This window comes from Lepidochelys kempii, chromosome 6 (genome assembly GCF_965140285.1).
Source record: "Lepidochelys kempii isolate rLepKem1 chromosome 6, rLepKem1.hap1, whole genome shotgun sequence".
NCBI classification, from domain to species: domain Eukaryota; kingdom Metazoa; phylum Chordata; order Testudines; family Cheloniidae; genus Lepidochelys; species Lepidochelys kempii.
The window spans coordinates 121,492,465-121,511,971 of NC_136385.1; the positions used below are offsets into that span (position 1 = coordinate 121,492,465).

The 19,507-nt window shown below is 40.7% G+C and overlaps 2 protein-coding genes across 10 annotated transcripts in view; one reads left to right on the plus strand and one right to left on the minus strand.

Moving 5' to 3' along the window:
* The window catches only part of DHRS7 (dehydrogenase/reductase 7), a 35,547-nt gene extending 34,664 nt beyond the window's left edge, over positions 1-883 (plus strand). For both annotated transcript variants that reach the window (XM_073349950.2, XM_073349951.1), the window contains exon 7: positions 652-883. In XM_073349950.2, coding sequence (XP_073206051.2) covers positions 652-690 — 39 coding nt within the window. In that variant the 3' untranslated portion in view covers positions 691-883. The remainder of the gene's footprint in view (positions 1-651) is intronic.
* On the minus strand, positions 841-19,156 carry PCNX4 (pecanex 4). Of its 8 annotated transcripts, none has more exons than XM_073349942.2 (12): positions 19,049-19,156; positions 17,902-18,021; positions 12,055-12,781; positions 11,172-11,351; positions 10,559-11,076; positions 9,588-9,688; positions 9,319-9,441; positions 8,707-9,070; positions 5,334-5,437; positions 3,671-4,722; positions 3,146-3,332; positions 841-2,605 (listed from the first exon to the last, which is right to left on the minus strand). In XM_073349942.2, exons 3-12 carry the CDS (start codon positions 12,741-12,743, stop codon positions 2,354-2,356), a joined length of 3,570 nt encoding a protein of 1,189 aa, XP_073206043.1. In that variant the 5' UTR covers positions 12,744-12,781; positions 17,902-18,021; positions 19,049-19,156; the 3' UTR covers positions 841-2,353. The 8 variants fall into 8 exon arrangements, with proteins under 8 accessions (XP_073206043.1, XP_073206047.1, XP_073206042.1 ...); XM_073349946.2 differs by lacking the exon at positions 19,049-19,156 and adding an exon at positions 18,668-18,964 and having other exon boundaries at positions 10,958-11,076; XM_073349941.2 differs by lacking the exon at positions 19,049-19,156 and adding an exon at positions 18,668-18,964.
* Between the last annotated feature and the right edge of the window lie 351 nt (positions 19,157-19,507).

Below are 19,507 nucleotides of genomic sequence, written 5' to 3' on the forward strand. Positions count from 1 at the left end.
TTCCTAAGGGGGTGTTTTTGTATATCGTTTCCGCTCTCTGTAGAGAGACTTTAGCCATCAATGTAGGCTGCAATCTGAGTCTGCTGTTCATCTTCCTCCCTGCTTGGTACCACATTTGGACACTACATGAGAATATACAGCCCCATGGGTTATTGCTGTTCAAGCAGCAGAACAGTGAAGTTAGTATGCTTATGACAAAACATTTCACCTCAAATGTATCTAGTCTGCACTGCAGAAATGTAGGTTCAGAGCTGTATACTGAGCAGCTGCTATAGACCTGGCCTGCACTATTCTCTGTCACTACTATAATATTTAAAGTGACTTGAGCAATATATTTGAAATTCAGACAGGCTGACAATCTCTCACTTCCTTGCAAGTAGGACTTGTGTCACATACTTTAAGCTGTGTCTGAGACAAAAGCCTCATTTTAGGCAGAAAAACCTGTATTAAGCACTCTAAAGCCAAGCAGCAAAAGTTTCATGTGCACACTTAAAGCTGTCCTCCTGCACAACTGTATTGTCAGTATCTGATCACATACTAATACAAGTAGAATGAGATTTTTTTAACTCTGTCTTGTGTGAAGGATTTCCAAATGAAATAGAAAATGGAGGAAAACATTGGTTAAAAGGTGTTGTGTTCTCATTATTACAGGATGCTGATGTCTCCTACTCTCAAAAGAAGAAAGCTTGAGGAGAAACCTGCACAAAACCCCACTAAACCAAACTAGTAACTGTAGCTGGGGGAGTGTTCTGTCCTCTATTCATCTTTGCAAGTTAAGGCCTTTTTTAATTATTCCTTATTTTTTTTTTGCTATCATGTAACCTGACAACTGCAACCTAATGTGATTGTAAGAACATTTATTGAATAAAAGCAAATCTCTAAACATATCTGCTTTACTTTTGCAGGGCCTTCTATAAAGTCATTCTTTAGGTTTATAAAAACTATGGTAGGAGGACAGGAACCCTATTGTGATATTTCTGCTGCCATGAATTTACCCAGTAAGCTACTTGATCTTGTTTCCACCATTCTCACACCTTACAGACCCCACCCACCAGCCCAGATTCTTCCCTTCCCGGAGCCTAAAGGTCCCTAGCCATTCAGGACCAATATCAACCAATGCATGAAGGGGAAGAGTGTCTATTGCTTGTAGGGGCTGCTCTGGAAGGGCAGCTCTGGGGCTGGATAACTTGTGCACATATCTGATCAGTCTGGATAGGAGGGGATGCAGCAGGCTTGTAGCTTTCCCCATAGCCCTGCATTGTTTAGGGGAAGGCACTTCCCCTCTCTACATCAGGGAGAAGTAATTGTCAGCTGAGCCCTCTCTCCTTTTAGTAGTCTACGCAGGTAGTTAAGGTGAATAGTTCTAAATGTCTCAGCTGTATTGGACACCAAGTCAGCATCTCCTGCTAGGAGATCTCCTTCCTGTTAGTACATAGGAAAGTGGAGGAGTCTGACTGCCCTGCTGAAGGGCTTGAGCAGTCAAAGAGATTCAAGTGAAATAGCTTTACACATCTATTGTCCAGCAAAGTAGCAGTTCTCAACCAGGAATCTAGAGGCCACAGGGCCTTGGGGCTGAAGTCCAGTGCCCTATTGCCCTCTATGGGGCTAAAGCTGGGGGCGGAGTTGGGAGGGAGCTGCAGGGGGAGAGACACAGGGACTGCAAGGGGGAGCCTTCCTGGCACACAGCCCCTAGTTACCCTTCTTCCTGCATTCTGAACTACTTCCCTGCCTGCATACAGCCCCTATAATGGTTTGTTTACACTGGGGGAGGGGAAAGCCTGGAGTAGCTAGTGTGCCTTTCTATGGAAACACTCCAAGGCTTCCTTTGTGAAAGGGCAGCAGGTAATACACATTAAAAAAATGATATGAAATTATACATTATAACAAGTTCTAAAATATCAAAATACATCAATATATAAAATGAGAATAAAAATTTCATATAAATATTCATACGTACACTTTGGTTACCAACTCTACAGTTCACTATACTACAATGAGCTGTAACCTGCCTACAAATGCAAGTCACCTGTCAAGCTATTTAAAAAAAAAAAAAGCACCAACAACAGTTAGTGGCCAGAGCTAAGCGTCTGTTCTCTGAAGTGGAGATCAAGACATGTGGCAGCCACGCAGGGAATGGGGTTTAGGTAGTTCCAGCACTGCAAAAACAGATTCTAAAGTTCTTGCCTCCAGCTAGCACCTTTTCCGTGCAAATTAGGGTTCTCTGGTTTGGCAACTGCCATCCAATGCCACTCAATGAGATCTTCATATTTCTAGTTGTACAAATGCAGCATTAGTGTTTGGTTTCCTCCTTACAGATAGGAAATACAAAAAACACACCTTACAAATCAACAGCCTACAACAAAGGCACATGGAGAGATGCAGATGAATAAACAGGGTAGCCAAGCGGTGGGTCTGCTGCTTGCACAGTAAGGTTTCTCAGAAGGATTGGGTGAGCTTGTATACTGTAGCGTTCTTCATCATCATTGGTAGCATACAGCAGCTCCCATGAAAGATTTGCCCATTGACCTCGGACAGCTTCGTCGTTGAGCTTCCCAACCTGCACTAACAATTCCTGAAGGGTGAGCACTCTCCCAGTGTAAACTCCCTTTGAAAGAAAAAACATTTAATTTTCAGTACACTAATAGAATTCAGACAAATAAAAATGTTTCAGTTACAGAGCATAAAGGGAATAGTTAGCAACATTTTGGGTACTGTCTTTTTAAAACTGCCTCTTCCATAATTTCAACAACAGGTTGAGACTGCAATTTAGTAAGTGAGACTTTCAACACTGCAGTGCCTTGAACCAAATAATGTCACATGCCCTGGTCCCCTCACAATATTTAGTGTAAGATGAAAGGCGTATAGGCCTCTAGATTATGCTGTTGCATATAATTAACTAGAACTGTTGAATCTTTAATGGCCGAATGCTTGAATATCCCCATGTCATAGTTAACAAATGCTGCTGCGTTTGCAGAACAGCTGTCTAGCAATTTCCAGCAGTACTAATGCCAAATTTTGTCAAGCATTCATTTGTTCTTTGGATGTAAAGTTCTCTGTAAAGTCTTGGAAGTAAGACACACATTAAAATAATAAGCAGTGGAAAAAACACATTAATGTTGCTTGCTAGCATTCCCCCCCCCCTTACCATGTTAGGATCATGTCCTAAAGAAAAAAGGTATGGCTTTTCCTGCAAAACTGCTTGTTGCCACTCAATATCTGATACTAAACCAATGTACCAGTCACTTTCATATTCTTCCAGATAGTTAATCAGCTCTTCGAAGTTCTCTACTGGACCCAGGCTTGCTTTGTCAACCATGAGCTTAAACGTATATCTGAAAGATGTATAACAGAATGCCTAGAGTAAGTATACACTTCAGAGAGAGGGACAAAGCAGTTATCAAAAGCAATGTAGCTATGATAACCCACTTACAGGTTGTTATAGTTGTTTCAATTAGCTCAAACATTGGCACTATTGATTGATCATGGAAAATGCAAAATACTTAATTTCAGAACTAATTTGCTATACTATTTGGCAATGAATATGGTGACTTACTGTCACTTAGCTAGCATCTCTCTCTTCACTACATATAGTTTAAAGCCAACTCTGAAAGCATAAATGCTCTCTTCCGACAGAGTTATGCTATGTTTTATAATGCGCATGGCTTTTTACCTGAATGCTTTCAGTGCTAGTTGGAACAGCTCTGGTTTTCCAGTTAGCCAATCCAAACCAACACACCAGGGGATGCCACCAGTGTATGCTCTAAATACATGACTAGGAGCAGGAACTGTATTGTCTAGTCCAAACAAACCAAAACAACAAGACAATACACCATGGATGTACAACTCTTTCAAAGCTTTGTCTTTAGTTATGTCATCAAGTAAATTGGAAGGTTCTTCTTTCAAATGAAAAAAATCCAGTTGACTCAAAACAAAATGGTACCAGTCTTCTGGAAACCTCTGCCTCATCTCATTGAGTTTGGAAGTAGGTATGGGAGCAGTTGTCCACTCTTCAGGTATGCTTAGCAACTCAGAGTAGGAGCAGCTAAATGCAACTAAAGGCAAGTTTACAACTTCCTGCTTCTTTCCTTTGTCTACAGCAGGGAGGCCAAGCACAACAGCTTTGTAGAGTTTATCTTCAGGGGCTGTCTCCTGCAGAGCACCAACTGCGCTCTCCATTTCTACTGACCCTGGAACAGACAAAAGTGTTCTTGGTGCAGCTTCCAATGGCTCGGTTTCTTTTCTCTCTCTTGTTCTGCTGGGCTCAAGATCAAAAAGATCACTATCATCGGTCCAATCCGCAATTGTATCTACACTAAAGCTATCTTCATCCCTTATGGGCCTGGGCTTTTCTACTGCACTGTCAAATGCATTGGGCTGGGTTAATGGAAATGACCCTTCTTTGTTCTTGGTTGTTTTGTCCAGCTTCTCGCACATTTTTGATTTTTTATAGCAGTACCGGACAAGTATCCATACAAGCACTTTAAGGAAATCATCTTTCAGTTGCTTTAAGTTCTCATGTGAATCAATTATCCCAGACAAGACATTCCTGGCATCAGAATACAGTCTTACAGGTAGAGTGGTACAAGGGGTTAAAATGTTTCCAAAATGATGATTGAGAGAGAAAGTCTCTGCATGCTCCTGGTGTTCAAAGGCCATTTCAAAAACTTCATCCACTCTGTGTGCTTCAGCAGTGTGGCAGGAAGTTTCCTGCAATTCTAGCCCCTATAGCACAAATGGGAACAAGTCATCTTTGCTCTTTGGCTGTACAAGCAATGCTAATGAATACTATTTTCTTATTATTAAAAATTATTCCCAGCAATTGAAGAGACACTTCCATTTCTAATATTTCTGGCACCACTGAAGCGAAGATTTTTTTTATAGCACCCATCATTGTATCTAAGATTGACTACAGATGTTAAATACAGACATGATAAATCTGAACTTTCTTTAGAACCTTGCATTTTATTTGCCATGTTACCTTTGCCCCTTACAGATCAACTGTATATGGTTGTTTTTTTAAAAAAAGTCTGTAGCCACAGGACGAGTGATATGGTACTTCCATACTTGCTAATATAGTAGGTTCTCCCCCCACCCCCAACTTCTTCTATGTCATAACTTGCTTATGTGCTTCAGATTGTTTCAAATGTATTATTACAGACTTAATGGTGCAACACAAAAGACCCTATCAGTTGTAAAACTAAATTAGTTACGCACCCAAAATATGTTAACCTTATGTAACGTAAGTTGTGTTACTTGTGCTATTACAGGAAGTTATACAGAAACAAATGTGTGTTTCCAAAACATGACTAGGTAAGTTTTCAGTAAATATTCACCTTAATATTAACACAGCAGTATGTGAAGCCTCTTTCTAGTACTAATATCCACATCAGTCTGTCCTGAAAACGGCACAAGAAGTGTGATCCAGGTAAAGAGAGACCTAAAAAAGATGCACAAAAAGTTAACTTTTACTGTTGGATTCTGTTGATTAAGGATTCTTCTGTACATTGAGGAAACCATTGCAAAGACACTCTTGTATGAAAGTTTGTGGCGTGTGATGCGCTAGGCTGTTGCAAGGACATTTACACAGCAACACTGATCCTGCCAGAACCAGTTTGGGTTGGCTAAGCACAGCACAGGTGTTGCTTCAGTGGCTTCCTGATGTACATATCCCAGAGTGCCCGCAACCGTTACTAGCTGGAGCTTTGGGGCAACTTGCCAATATGAGGCATTGCCTTGTGGAATGGGGTTAGAACTAGGGCAGTTGCAATGCTTGTGGTTTCCTCTTGCAATATGAAGAAACTACTGTAGACTACACTGGTTGAGCTGGAGACCTATTCCTGGATATTACCATCAGCTGGAACAACCAGAACTTGTAAAACATCTTGAAATACTTAGTGAATTTGTGTACACAGAGAGCTTTCCAAGCACTGCTTTTTGCCATACTTTCTTCAGTATAGATTGAGCCTTTGTGCATTAGTGTCTACAACTTTAGTTAGATTATGGACTGCTGCTTATATTACACTACTTTGTGTCAGGTCAAGAGTAGAAACCAAAGCAAGTAAGGTGCAAAGCTGGATCCAAATACTGTGTCCAGAACAACGACTATAGTACATTCTGAAACACTTAGGTAGTGTAAATAGAAATGATGAGGCAAGCTGGGAAAAGTTAGTGGAAACCAAGTTAATTTTATTGCCTACACGATTACGTATATACATAAGCTGTAGAATACTACTACAATGCATGTCTATAGAATCTTTCAGCAGAGCATCTCAAAGTGCTTTCCAAACATTAATTCAGCTTCATGACAACCTTGAGATGTTAACCTTTTTACAACAGGAAAATGAAGTAAGTGGCTTGGTCCAACATCACACAGTTGTGTCTGGGGCAGAGCAAGGAACAGAACTGTGGGGCATGAAGACAGAGGGAGCCACAGATAAAATAAGTGAGAAACGTCAAAGGAGTGCAAGGTACTTAAAATACTCCAAAAGGAAGGTGGGAATGAGATGAGAGAGAAATATAGGAAAGGGGGCAGACTTCTTAAAATGTAGGATCATGTTTCTTCTGTTACTCCCCATATCAGCAAGGGCTGATGATCCTGAAGATTAGACAGAGGAAGGCATGCCTTGCAACTTTTTTCATTAATTCACAATGTTTTTTTGCAGCAGCAATGAGCTCTTGAAGGAGTCATATCCAGCATTCCTCAGCCAGTAGAAAGGTCCTATGTTTTCTTGCTTTTGTGAAAAATCAATGTGTATACAAAAGGGAATTCTGAGACTCCCCCAGCAGCACAAGATCGGCCTGGGGGAAGGTGGAGGAATGCTTCTATGGCATTTTTATTTAAGGATCTCAAAATGCTTTATAAATATCAATTAAACCTCAATCCACCTGTGAGGTATTATCATGCCTTCTTTACAGACACTTAAGCAGATGTTAAGGCCTAAATTTTGCAAGTGTATCCATTTTTGGATGTCCCACATGAAAATCTAATGGACTAATTTTCAGAGGTACTAAGCACCCACAGATCCAATGGAATTTGCTGTTCCTCAGCACCGCTAGGTAGAAAAATCAGGCCCTAGATATCAAAAAAACCCGAGGCAACCAAAATTAGTAGGCATTTGAAAATTAAGGCATAAATGACTTGCACATGTCAAGTTAATGGCAATGCTAGCACTTAGAGTCCTGAAATCAAGCTCATTGCTTTAGTCAGTAGATTGCCCTCCCTCCCACAGAAACATCACATTTCTTTCCTCTATTCTCTTTCTGTTTAGATGTAAGAGGGTGATGGTAAACTTGCCGTCTAACTGATTTTCTTAATTCAGACCTTAGATTACAGTCAGCTGTCACTTCTCCAGCACATCTGTGATATTCCAAAACAGGACAGTGCATGTTTGCTGCCAGCACATTGCATCCTCACTCATGTTCAAATCATCTTTGACTTGTACAGTGAATTTTAGTTTCAGAATGTTGTAAAATACAATCAGTAAAACCAGCCAGGTTTTAATATAGTTAAAATTAAAAATAACCTTATATTCCACTGTGCTAATGAAGTGCACTTTCTTGCTACCATTTTTGCAAAGTTTTTTTTAAATTTGGGCTGTCAAAGCTACTACAAATCCTCTCTGTAGATTATTTTTTTTATTTTTAAATTAAAATAGTGGCACATTAAGAGCATTATCGTTTCATCTTTAAATGATCTAAGATCCTAACAGGATCTCTTGCTTGGAGATGTCCATTCAAAGATTATCCCTTTAAAAAGCAAGTAATTTTTTCTATTTTTAAAAAAAATATTGAATCTGAGGCATGAGTGCCACAACACCTGACTTTCATATTAGCAATAAGAAAGATGTTCTCTTATTTACTGGTAGAGTGAACTGTGAGTGGGGTTTCTCCTTTTGTGGGGAAGCTTCCTACAATTACTTCAAGTCTCTTCAGCCCTTGTACCAAATCCATTGCATAGGTCTGCTGACAAAAGTTTCTGCATTTCTCTCTTCCTCCGAAAAAGAGTGACTGAAGTTAGATTCAATTACCATTGAATACTAAGATGCCTCCCTTACTAGCCATCAGTGTAAGACAGCAAAAGTAAATACTCATAACTTATCAGTGGGGCAACCTGCTCTTGATTATTCTGCTTGTGTGCCCCAAGTGTTTCTCAAAAGAATTTCTTGCAATTTCAGCAATTATGTTTTCTTTGGCGAAGAAAAAAAAATCTTGGTTTTTGTTTTCTTTTAGTATCATTAAAAAAAATAAATACATGTCACAATCTTCTGTAAAATTGTAAGGCCAGAAGGGACCATTATGATCCTCTAGCCTCATCTCCTACATAACACAGGCCACAGAATTTGACCAAGTGGTTCATGTATTAAGCCCATAGATTTTAGTTAAGCCTAGGTAGATCTTTTAGAAAGACATCTTCTCTTGTTCAGTATAAGGAATGCCAAGTGCAACACAGTTTTGCCACCGCTGTCTAATTGTATTAAATCACAGCAGTCTCTATTAAGAGAATGCAGCAAGGTCTGAAACCACCCATTTTTTACTTAGCTGAATAAACCCTGGAACACTGCACTGTTTAAGTTTTAATCTAGGTAGTGAGCACATCTATTTAACATAGAGGTTGCAAATCACAATGTTCTCCAGTAGAGGCTACACAGATTAAAGCATTTAACTATATTATCTGCAAATTATTTTATACAGCTACAGTTTACCTACCTAGACTACCTGATGCCAGTGCAGACTGCAGTGCAGTGGCCAGACTTGGAACCACCTGCTGATAGTACATGGTATCTGAACAAACACATGCTGTTGCACCCACAGGTCCAGGCCAGCTTCGGATAGGTCTAGGAAACCCAATCAAAAATATTGGTAGAGTGAAGAGCGGCAGCATGGGGGAAGAAAGTAGTGCAGAGACAGCTATGAAGGCCAATACAATTGGAAAGAAAACAATGTTGAGTGTTATTAAGGTTGCAGTAGATTTCCGACGTTGCTTTTTCTCTGTCCATGATGTCAAGAGAACAGCTACAGCAAACTGCAATTTTGAGATCAACTGAAGTAATCGATCCCGAATGACACCAGCCTGTTGAGATACATACAATAATCAAATATTTTTCTTAGGTATCTGGTCACATTCAGCATTGCTAGAGCTCTTTCAGGTTTATATACTGTTAAGTGCACTAAATAAAACTAATTATTAAACCAAGAGAAAATCCATGCCTACAGAGTTTCAGTCTCCATACCCATAAGCCCTGAGCCCTAATTTTGGAAGAAGTGGGGAAGAAAAGATGCAATAGCTAGCTGCTTAATCAAAATTAAAATTAGGTTTACCAGTAAGAGTCTGATTCCTGTATCAAGGCTTCTGTTCCACCACACATCAGTATTAAATAGCAACATCTGCACTATCGATACAATCACCATCTCCAACAGGGCATTCTCTGAATTTTGCCAAACCTAAAACAGAGACTGATTATTTGTTGTACCAAGCATCTGCCCTTTCTCCCTCTTCTTGACCTGGAGTATTTCTTCCAAGTCACTTCTTATTTCTTTTGGAAAAAGTTTCTTCTACAAGGTAACAAATTAGAAAAATTTAAAATTACCATTCTAAAGGTTCTGGTGAATCCAATGCAAACAGATACAGAATGAAGACCTTGTAGGGAACTGTCTAATGAAAGAAATGCTATCATAGCAAATGGAGACACTGCAATTAAAAAAAAACAAAAAACCATGAGAGAAACATCAATGTTTTTTCTTTGCAATGTCTACCAAAGTCCATAAATTGGCTCCAGATCCTGCAATGAGCTCACTGCAGAATGGAAATCTTAGTTTGTGAATGGGAATTGCCACCACTAAGCCAGTAATTTTTTTTGTGAACTTCCCTCTCCCCCTCAAAAAAAAGTTAAAATTAGGTGGCATTTTCACACAAAGGGCCCATTCCTGCAAGTGCTTATGCCCATGCTTAACTTGTGATTAGTCTCTCTGAAGTTAATGGGAATACTCAAATGAGTGAAACATGTGAATAAGCACTCCAAGATTATGTCCCAAAACTAGTAGATCTACACAAACTCAATTTGGGCCAAATTTTGGTTCAATTGAAGAGAGTGGAAAATATGCCATTGACTTCAATGGAAGTAGGATTAGGCCTTTTATTAGGAAGTTGCAAGAAACAAATATTTTGATGGACTTCCAGAGTCAATTCAGTTTTCTTTTAGAACTATTTTATTAAAGTTACAGCAAAGATTTTCAAAAGTGGCCAGTTCCAATTTTTGGATTCCAAACCTACACTCCTTAAAGGGCGGTGGTTTTCAGAAAGCACTAAGCACCCACACTCTGAAAGTCAGTCCCTCAAATTGAGCACCCTAAAATTCATGCACCCCAGATCACTAGTCACTTCTGAAAATCTGAACCCATTAATTGTGCATACAAGGCTAAAAGTAAAACTTGAATGAAAACTAAGCCATTTAAATCTTCTTAGCACATACATTTTAACTCACATAGAGAAATGTTATTGCCATGTTTTAATCTTCCTTTAATCTTCATCTTACATATAGTACATAGAAGATATTCCTACCTAGTGTTAGTAAAATCCTTCTGACAACACCAACTTTCATAAGCCTTCTTTGCATCTCCATGAACACAGTCACAGTCCTGACATCCTTTGGATAAAAAGGGTTTCGGAAGATTCCAAACAAGTACACTCCCTGAATCTCTCTAAGAATCCACATAACTATAAGTAATATGATCAGAATGTAACTCACTATAGCCTGGGGACTGGCTTTGGAAAATGCTGAAAAACCAGCAAAGTGATGCAGCAAACTGGCTTCTATAAGAGCCAATGTCAAGACAGTCAAATAGAAAAAGAATTCCCTCCATCCAAAGTGTATCCTAGGACCACTGGACTTAGAGCACTTAGACTTGTTGGAAGCTAAATGGCTGATCATGGTGTGCTTGAAGGCTAGACCAATCTCACTTAGGTTAAGACTGAGTATGAATCCAAATCCAGTCATGAAGAGGACCACACCAACAGTGCTGGGAATGAAATATGATGCTATAGCTGTTCCAGCAGAAATGAGAAACATTACTAACAACCTGCGAAGGAGAGAAAAAACAAAAAGATTTGATTGAAAAGAAAAAAGGTTACAAACTACAATGTTATATTTGATCATTATGTCAATAAAATTTACCTTGTATTACTTGACATGGGTGAACCTCCTAGGCCAAACTCCAACACTTGTTCCATTCCCCATAGAAAAAGTGCATCAAGTGGGGGCAGAATCCCCAATGCCCATAAAAATGGCAAAAATAGAAATATGATGTGCAAAATCTGGTTTGTCTGTTCTAAAACTGGCATGTTAAGAGTAAACCTGGATGAAAAAGGAAATGTACTTGACTCCTATGAAAGGAAGATACCGTATGTATAGATTTACTTCAAGTTTAACACACACGATAAATCCAGAAGTATAAAAGTTATGTATCCCATATTCAAATGTCAGAATAGTCCGACTCTTTTAAAAAAAAACAACACACACACAAAAATAAATATACTTAAATTAATGCCTGAACATTATCAGACTGACAACAACTAGCAGCTCAAATTTCGAATTGGTATCTAAATTTTTCTGAAGTTCACAGTGTTTGGATCTATAATTCCAAATCAGGCCTATCTCAAATTTAAAAGTACTATATTTGGTACAAACTATTTTAAGACATTTAAAAGCAGTACAAATATATTTCTTGATAACTAATCCTTAAAAGGACAGTGAGGCAAACAGCTACTTCCAATAGTACTGAATTTAAGACTGAGGGTGACCATTTTAACTATGCTAACCTTATAACTTCTTAGTCTCCCGCCTAACTTTTCTTGAAAGCTATCAAGTTCTTAATTTTCTATAAAAGCAAAAGAAAAGCATTAAGTTCTATTGTATAATTTTCTAGGCTTCTTCTGGATTTTTCAAATTGACTGACATCTCTAATACAAATCTTTCAGGAGAGTTATTTCATAGCATCTACCAACAAACTGCATACATAAGCCAACATTAAAGTTATATAAACATTATAGACGTTTACCTGTGTGCAAGATCCACTGCAATAAAGACAAAAATATAGAAAGGTCTCATGAGAGCAGTAATTTCATAAGTATCCAGTGCTTGAAAAGTAGCTGTCTCTGTAGCTGTGTTTATGATTAAAGAATATTCTCCTATACAAATAGTTACCCATCCAAACACAAAGATCACAACAGTTCCTCCAATGTTACTATACAGCAAGGTTATTCTGTTTGGCAGCAAATACCAAGTTCCCAACCCACACATTACCCCAGCAAGAAACGAATGAAATACAGTGTTGACTATATATTTCTTGCCTGAAATAATAAATTTAACTGTCTCTGAACCCACACAGCTGGAAAATTCATACTCATCTTCATCCCTTAGGGTATTCTGAATTTGCATTCTTTCTACTGTCACTGTTTTCTGTCTTGCATTCAGATTTGTCATCTGGAGAATAAGTGCTGTAACAAGCATTAGTCCTCCTGAAAGTGCTGCAGTGTAATAGTCTTTCATAATGTCTAACTGGTACAAAAGTGTTCCTATTCCTCCCAAAACCCATGGCGTCAGGAAAAGAATGATCTGATTCACATATATGTAAGGAGGCGCACAATAGCCTAATTTAAACCGGGGACCTCCCAAAACAGTCTGTGGAAAGCGCTTCAAGAAGAACTCCTGTTTGTAATCATTCAGGAGAGGTACATCCGGACCCATTCTTATTACTCAGGAATCTTGGATGAGTCCCATCTTTCCTGTAGCACAACAGCAGCAGATAAAGAAAAATAAGATAGCGTTACTAAATGCCACATTCAAAACTTCACAAGTAGGCAATAAAGATAATTGTTTTGTCCTGTTTTCATTTGTAAAATCATAGTGAATTTGCAAGTTAATAATTTCAGTAGACATCTTCTATCCTATTTGCAGGATACGCTGAACTTTAAGGACTATAAGTAAACTATTAAAACGGGAAAAAACTTTACAACATATTTTTAAAGACAGAATATACTGACCATTGCAGAACTTATGTGAAGAATTATGGGACTAATTTAACATGGCCTCTACTCTTTGGAGTTAATAAAATGAATTGTTTACTCTCACAACAGAGTACTTGTCGAGAATTGAAATTTACATCTAGCCCTATTCCAACTTATGATTTAAGCCTCTGTCCTCCAAGGACTTCCAAATGGGAAGCCACCCATGTCCAGGAGGAACCCCTTCAATCTCAATAAGGACCCATGGGGGTGCAGGGGTTCCACATTGAGTTCCTTGTAAAATTAGGGCTGTCTAGATCAAACATATAACATCTTAACTGTAAAAATAAATAAATAAATAGTGGCATCAAAGCCCTTTTCAGTTACCCTGATGCTTAGGAGACCTACTCACTGATCAGGACCCAGTTGTGCTTGGCACTTCATAAACACAGAACAAAAAGATGGCCCTTGCCCAAAGAGCTTACGATCAAAGTATAAGATAAGAGATAGATGGGGAAGTACAAGTAAACAATGCGACAACACTGGTCAGCATGATGGGCAGTAGCCTCAGCACACCACTAGCCTAATTGTTGTCAATGTTTTAGTAGGCATGGCAAACAATAGTTTTAAAGAGTACAATGAGGTCGCTTTGTGGATGTTTATGGGGAGCTCCATGCAACAGCAAGGGACAGCATGGGAGAAAGCACAAGGTGCTTGTTTGAAAATTTAATAAGTAGACAATGAATGCCGTTGGCTGACATACCCTCTTTCCCATCTGCAATGTGAAAGAAAAAAAACTGAAGACATAATTGTAACAGGCACAACATGTATTCAGCATATGCTTGTTAATTATACGAATGAGCAAGGCCAGCAAACCATTTACAGGGTTCAGAGTAGCAGCCGTGTTAGTCTGTATTCGCAAAAAGAAAAGGAGTACTTGTGGCACCTTAGTCTCTAAGGTGCCACAAGTACTCCTTTTCTATTTACAGGGTTGTTGCTTCCATTTGGATTTTTTCTGGGCCAACTGTGAATTTAGGTAGACATCCAAAAGGAATTATTACTCAAAGGGTAGGGAAACTTTCAAAAGGAGAGTATCTTTGTACTCTGCAAACGTAATGAGAGAGCAAAACACATATTTATCTTACTAAAAGAAAAGGAGGACTTGTGGCACCTTCGAGACTAACAAATTTATTTGAGCATAAGCTTTCGTGAGCTACAGCTCACTTCATCAGATGCATTCCGTGGAAAATACAGTGGGAAGATTTATATACACAGAGAACATGAAACAATGGCTGTTACCATACACCCTGTAATGAGAGTGATCAGGTAAGGTGAGCTATTACCAGCAGGAGAGCGGGGGGTAGTGTGGCTGATGTGATTAGGTCCTATGATGGTGTCCCCTGAATAGATATGTGGACACAGCTGGGAACGGGTTTTGTTCACATCAGCCACACTATCAGAGGCTCGTTCACCTACACATCTACCAATGTGATATATGCCATCATGTGCCAGCAATGCCTCTCTGCCCTGTACATTGGTCAAACTGGACAGTCTCTACGTAAAAGAATAAATGGACACAAATCAGATGTCAAGAATTATAATGTTCAAAAACCAGTCGGAGACCACTTCAAATCTCTTTGGTCACTCGATTACAGACCTAAATGTGGCAATTCTTCAACAAAAAAACCTTCAAAAACAGACTCCAACGAGAGACTGCTGAATAGGAATTAATTTGCAAACTGGATACAATTAACTTAAGCTTGAATAAAGACTGGGAGTGGATGGGTCATTACACAAAGTAAAACTATTTCCCCATGTTTATTCCCCCGACCCTCCCACTGTTCCTCAGACGTTCTTATCAACTGCTGCAAATGGCCCACTTTGATTCACTACAAAAGGTGTCGTCCCCCCCGCACCCCCCCGCCCGCTGGTAATAGCTCACCTTACCTGATCACTCTCCTTACAGTGTGTATGGTAACACCCACTGTTTCATGTTCTCTGTGTATATAAATCTCCCCACTGTATTTTCCACTGAATGCATCTGATGACGTGAGCTGTAGCTCAAGAAAGCTTATGCTGAAATAAATTTGTTAGTCTCGAAGGTGCCACAAGTCCTCCTTTTCTTAATGTGGATACAGACTAACACGGCTGCTACTCTGAAACCATTTATCTTACTGATCACAGAAGCAAGGATCTTGAGGCAACAGACAGGAGTACTCAGTCTGAGGGCCTGGATAGAAAACAGGACTCAGAAAAAACTACTGTGGAGCGACTCACTATTTTTGTTTTAAAAAGATACCTGTGAGTGTAGCTAGAAGATTTAATGCAGGAAGTGTTTTATACTAGCTGCCTTCTATCTGACAAGTAAACTGCACCCCATTTTTAACAGCACTACAGGTGTAGTAAAAACAAATGTGCTAATGCCACTGACATGTATCCTCTCACTACCGTATTTAATACTTGTTAGTGCTTTCGTGCACAATGTATAGTTTACATTCACCAAGGAAACAGTCACATGGTCTGCAAGCATACACTGGGCATCACAACATTCCGTCAGAAATAATGGAAATGAGAGGCACCCAGATACTCTAAATTAGTGTTACTGGCCAATAATTTGCATTTTCTCTAAAAGATGTTAGGTTAAATCAACACATAATACTCAGTAATAAAATGTAGAGCCATGAGGTACTGTTGATCTGCTGCCCTTATAACACAGAGCACTCTCTACATTGTACTGTACGTTTCTTTCTTCTATTGTAACTTTGCATGTTATTGTGTTACTTGCATTCTCATACAACTGAGGTGAAAACAGGAATCATATCTGACAGCAACTAAAATGTAATGTGGAAATACTGCCAATCATATAGATATTGGATAGGGCATTCATTACAATCAGTTCTACAGTTTGTAAATGCAATACGGACACACCATAGTAAAAATGTTCTAAAAGTACACTAAAAAAAAGTACATTCTAAGCTTGCTCACAAGTCACTGAAACTTTATAAATAGAATGTTTTAAAGTGCTGTGTCTGCAATGGTGCCAGGTTAAAGAGAGTTTGATAGGTAAAAAATTGTGGGGGCATGTAAAGGAGAGAAATTCAGTTTTAAAAGGAAACATAAACCAAGGTAAAGTTTTACTTTTTTTATTTTTTAAATAAAATTTCCCTGGCAGCTGTGATTTTACTGTTTCCCCACAGTGTTATTTGTTTCAAGTTTAGTCTGTGTTGTTTCTAAGTATATATTTGCTAAATCATAAACAAAGTATTAACCAATAAAACATATTTAACAATGTTTTATTTGTTAAATAAACATATTTAAACTGCAAGTTTTGCATAAATAATAGACAGGTTTCAGAGTAACAGCCGTGTTAGTCTGTATTCGCAAAAAGAAAAGGAGTACTTGTGGCACCTTAGAGACTAACCAATTTATTTGAGCATGAGCTCACGAAAGCTCATGCTCAAATAAATTGATAAATAATAGACATACTTGCATAAAATTTAAAATCTATGTGTATAAATGAGACAGTTCTCCTACCTGAGTGCAATGCAAAACAGAAGCATTGTAAGGCACAATAAAAAAAAGCAACAAACATATTTATAAGAGAAATCAGAGACTAAGCCCAACAAATATGGGAAACCATGTAATCTTAAATACCTCTATCTGACCTGAGTTGATAAATATGTTGGTGCCAGATTTTCAAACAGGAACTTACATATGTATAGTTACCTCTGCATGAGTCCCAGCAAAATTAATTGTTTGCAGGATCTGCCCTTAGTTTGCATTTCTGAAGTAAGTGGACAGTTCTAGATTGACCACATTGCTTGATTACCCCGCTGGCCTGGGTGACAACAGTCACATCAAACATAAGCTACCTTTCTCCACTTTCAAATCCCTTCATGGCCTAACTCCAGCCTACCTATTTTCTCTCTTTCATTACTGAAGCATCAACTCCCACCTCTGATCAGCCCATGATGTCATTTGTTTAACTGTCATGTTTTCTCCCAGGCTGTCCCTCATCTGGGAGAAGTATCCCACAAAATATCTGCAAGCTACCTCATTAGCCTCTTCTGCTATAATGCCTACAAAAAAAAAAAAAAAAAAAAAAGACAATAGGTAGGCCACTGGGGTGCTAACACCACTGCCTATCATACTGATCAATATTGTCTCATTGTTTCCTTGTACTCCCCCAATCTGTATCCATCAATTGTCCCTTGTCTTATACTTTGATTGCAAGATCTTTGAGGGGTTGCAGCTTTTTGTTCCGTTTGTACTAGCACAGTGGGCTCCTAGGTACTACTAGGATACAAACAACAACAATTGGGCATAACCGGGGTAGTTCTACACCTATATTTCTCAGTTGCTTAGATCATCCCCATTATCTGAACACCATTAAATCTTTTAAGGTGTTTATCCTCACAATATCCCTCTGAGGTAGAGGTGTGTTATCCTTATTTTACAGATGGAGAACAGAGGCACAGAGACTTGACCAAGGTCACATAGGAAGTTATTGGTGGAGTCAGGACATGAACCCTAATCTCCCAAGTCCCAAGCTAGTGCCCTATGTATGAGGTCATCCTTCCTTTACAGGGCTTAGACCGTTAAGTGCAGCTTTAAATTTCTTTGAGAGGCTGAAAGGGTGAGGTGAATGAATGCCTACTTCTAATATTTCACAGCAAAACATGAAAATTATACAAATATAACCCTATTTTTTAAATTACGTCATATAAGGCTTGGGGTTATTTTAAAAAGTTATCTTCACAGTTAGTTACAATTTTAATTTATTATCTGCTTAGTACAAGCCAGGCCACAATAGTCAACACCTCTCATCACAAGAAACTATCAGTCAATAAGATCAACCAACCATAAACAAACAAATAAAGAAAAAATAAACACACCCTTACCCCCAAGCAGAGTTTTAAGCCTGAGAGACTTCAAGAAGTCCACTAATGACTTAATTACTGCTATGAAATTTTCATAGAAGGTGCTCAGATACCATGAGGAGGAGGCAGCAATATAAAATCCTAAAAACAGAAGTAGATTTTGTGCTTTGATTAGCAACTGATCCTGACAATTTTGGAAGATTGTCAGCTAACACTACAGCTCCATAGCTGCATACACACAAACCTCTTGTCACATCAAGGGTCACCTACAAGGGTTGAACAGCCTTTGTACTAAAAACTAGAAAAGATAAGGTCAAGTTTGTTTAAGTTGAAGTGCCAGGCCCTGGGGTACAGCAAAGCCTTAGTCCTGTGGCCAGCATTCACACCCCACTCTCAGCTCCGGCAGCAGCATCCCAAATGTCCTTGGGGGAAGGCACTGTCTCTTTGTTGGGTGTTTGTACAGCGCCTAGCACAACAGGTTCCTCATCCAGGCCTGGGTGCCCTACCACTGTCTGCAGCGGCCACCCAGCGCGGGGACACAGCCCCTACAAACCCACACAAACCCTGGCACTTTCAGGCTCTCGAACCAGCCCCCGGGCTCGGCCCCAGAGGAGACTGAGGCCGGCCATCCCAGCTCGGGGGGCTGGCGAGCCTGACTCCCCACGGCGCTCAGAGTCTCCCCCCACAGCTCCTTTGAGGGTGCCCGGGCGCGGGCAGCGCTGAGCCCCGAGGGCAGCAGGCTTGGGGGCAGCACAGGCCGGCCAGCGCCTCTGGGGAAGCCGCGTACCTGGGGCCAGCGCGGGCTGCCGGGCGGGGCTAGCCCCCGGCTGAGCGGCGGCGGAGCCCCAGCAGCGGCTCGCGGGCCGGAACCCCCCGTTGGTTTCCACAGGGAGCCGAACCGAGGCGGGCGCCGCCGGGCGCGAGATCCCCCCCACTCCGCCGAGGCCGCTGCAGCGAAGAGGGGTCGCGGGGCGCAGACGCGGCGGCAGGGGCCGCTCTCGCTCTGTCGGCGGCGGCGCTGGCTCCCGGGCGCCCGGCCCTGCGCGCTGACGGGGGGGAGCTGCGTCCCCTTCCCGCCACTCACAGCCGCCGCCGCCGCCATTTTCCCGCCGGAGGCAGCCCCCTGTCCGCGGAAACGGCCCCGAGCCGCCTGCTGCACGTGCCGCACCTTCGTGGCCGGGGCGGGTCTGTACAAACAGCAGCTCCCGCGCGCGGGCGGTTTTCGTGGGGCCTCCGCACCCTGGGTGGGTTGTAGCCCTCGTGCTGTTTTTGCGGGGCCGACCCCTTTGCTGCTCCGCCTGCCGAGGTTGGTCACCAGCGGGCACAGGGGGCAGTGGCCTGAGGCTGGGTTCGCCCCATGCAGGGGGATGGTTCTCCCCACAGACACCTGTGCGCTGGGGGCGGGAGGGGGGTTAATGGGGGTGGTGGGCGCTGCCTGCTGCCCTGCCAGTCCCGCTCCTCACCTTAATTATGTCATAATGTCCCCTGAGGCTCACTGCAGATGAAGAGCACTCCTCCTAACCAAGCCCTGGTGACTCTTAACACTTAGTTGAACTATACCTTTGTTCCCACTCCACCCTCACAGGTAAGGCCCTGTATAGACCCACTGGTAGCATCTTGGGGCTCT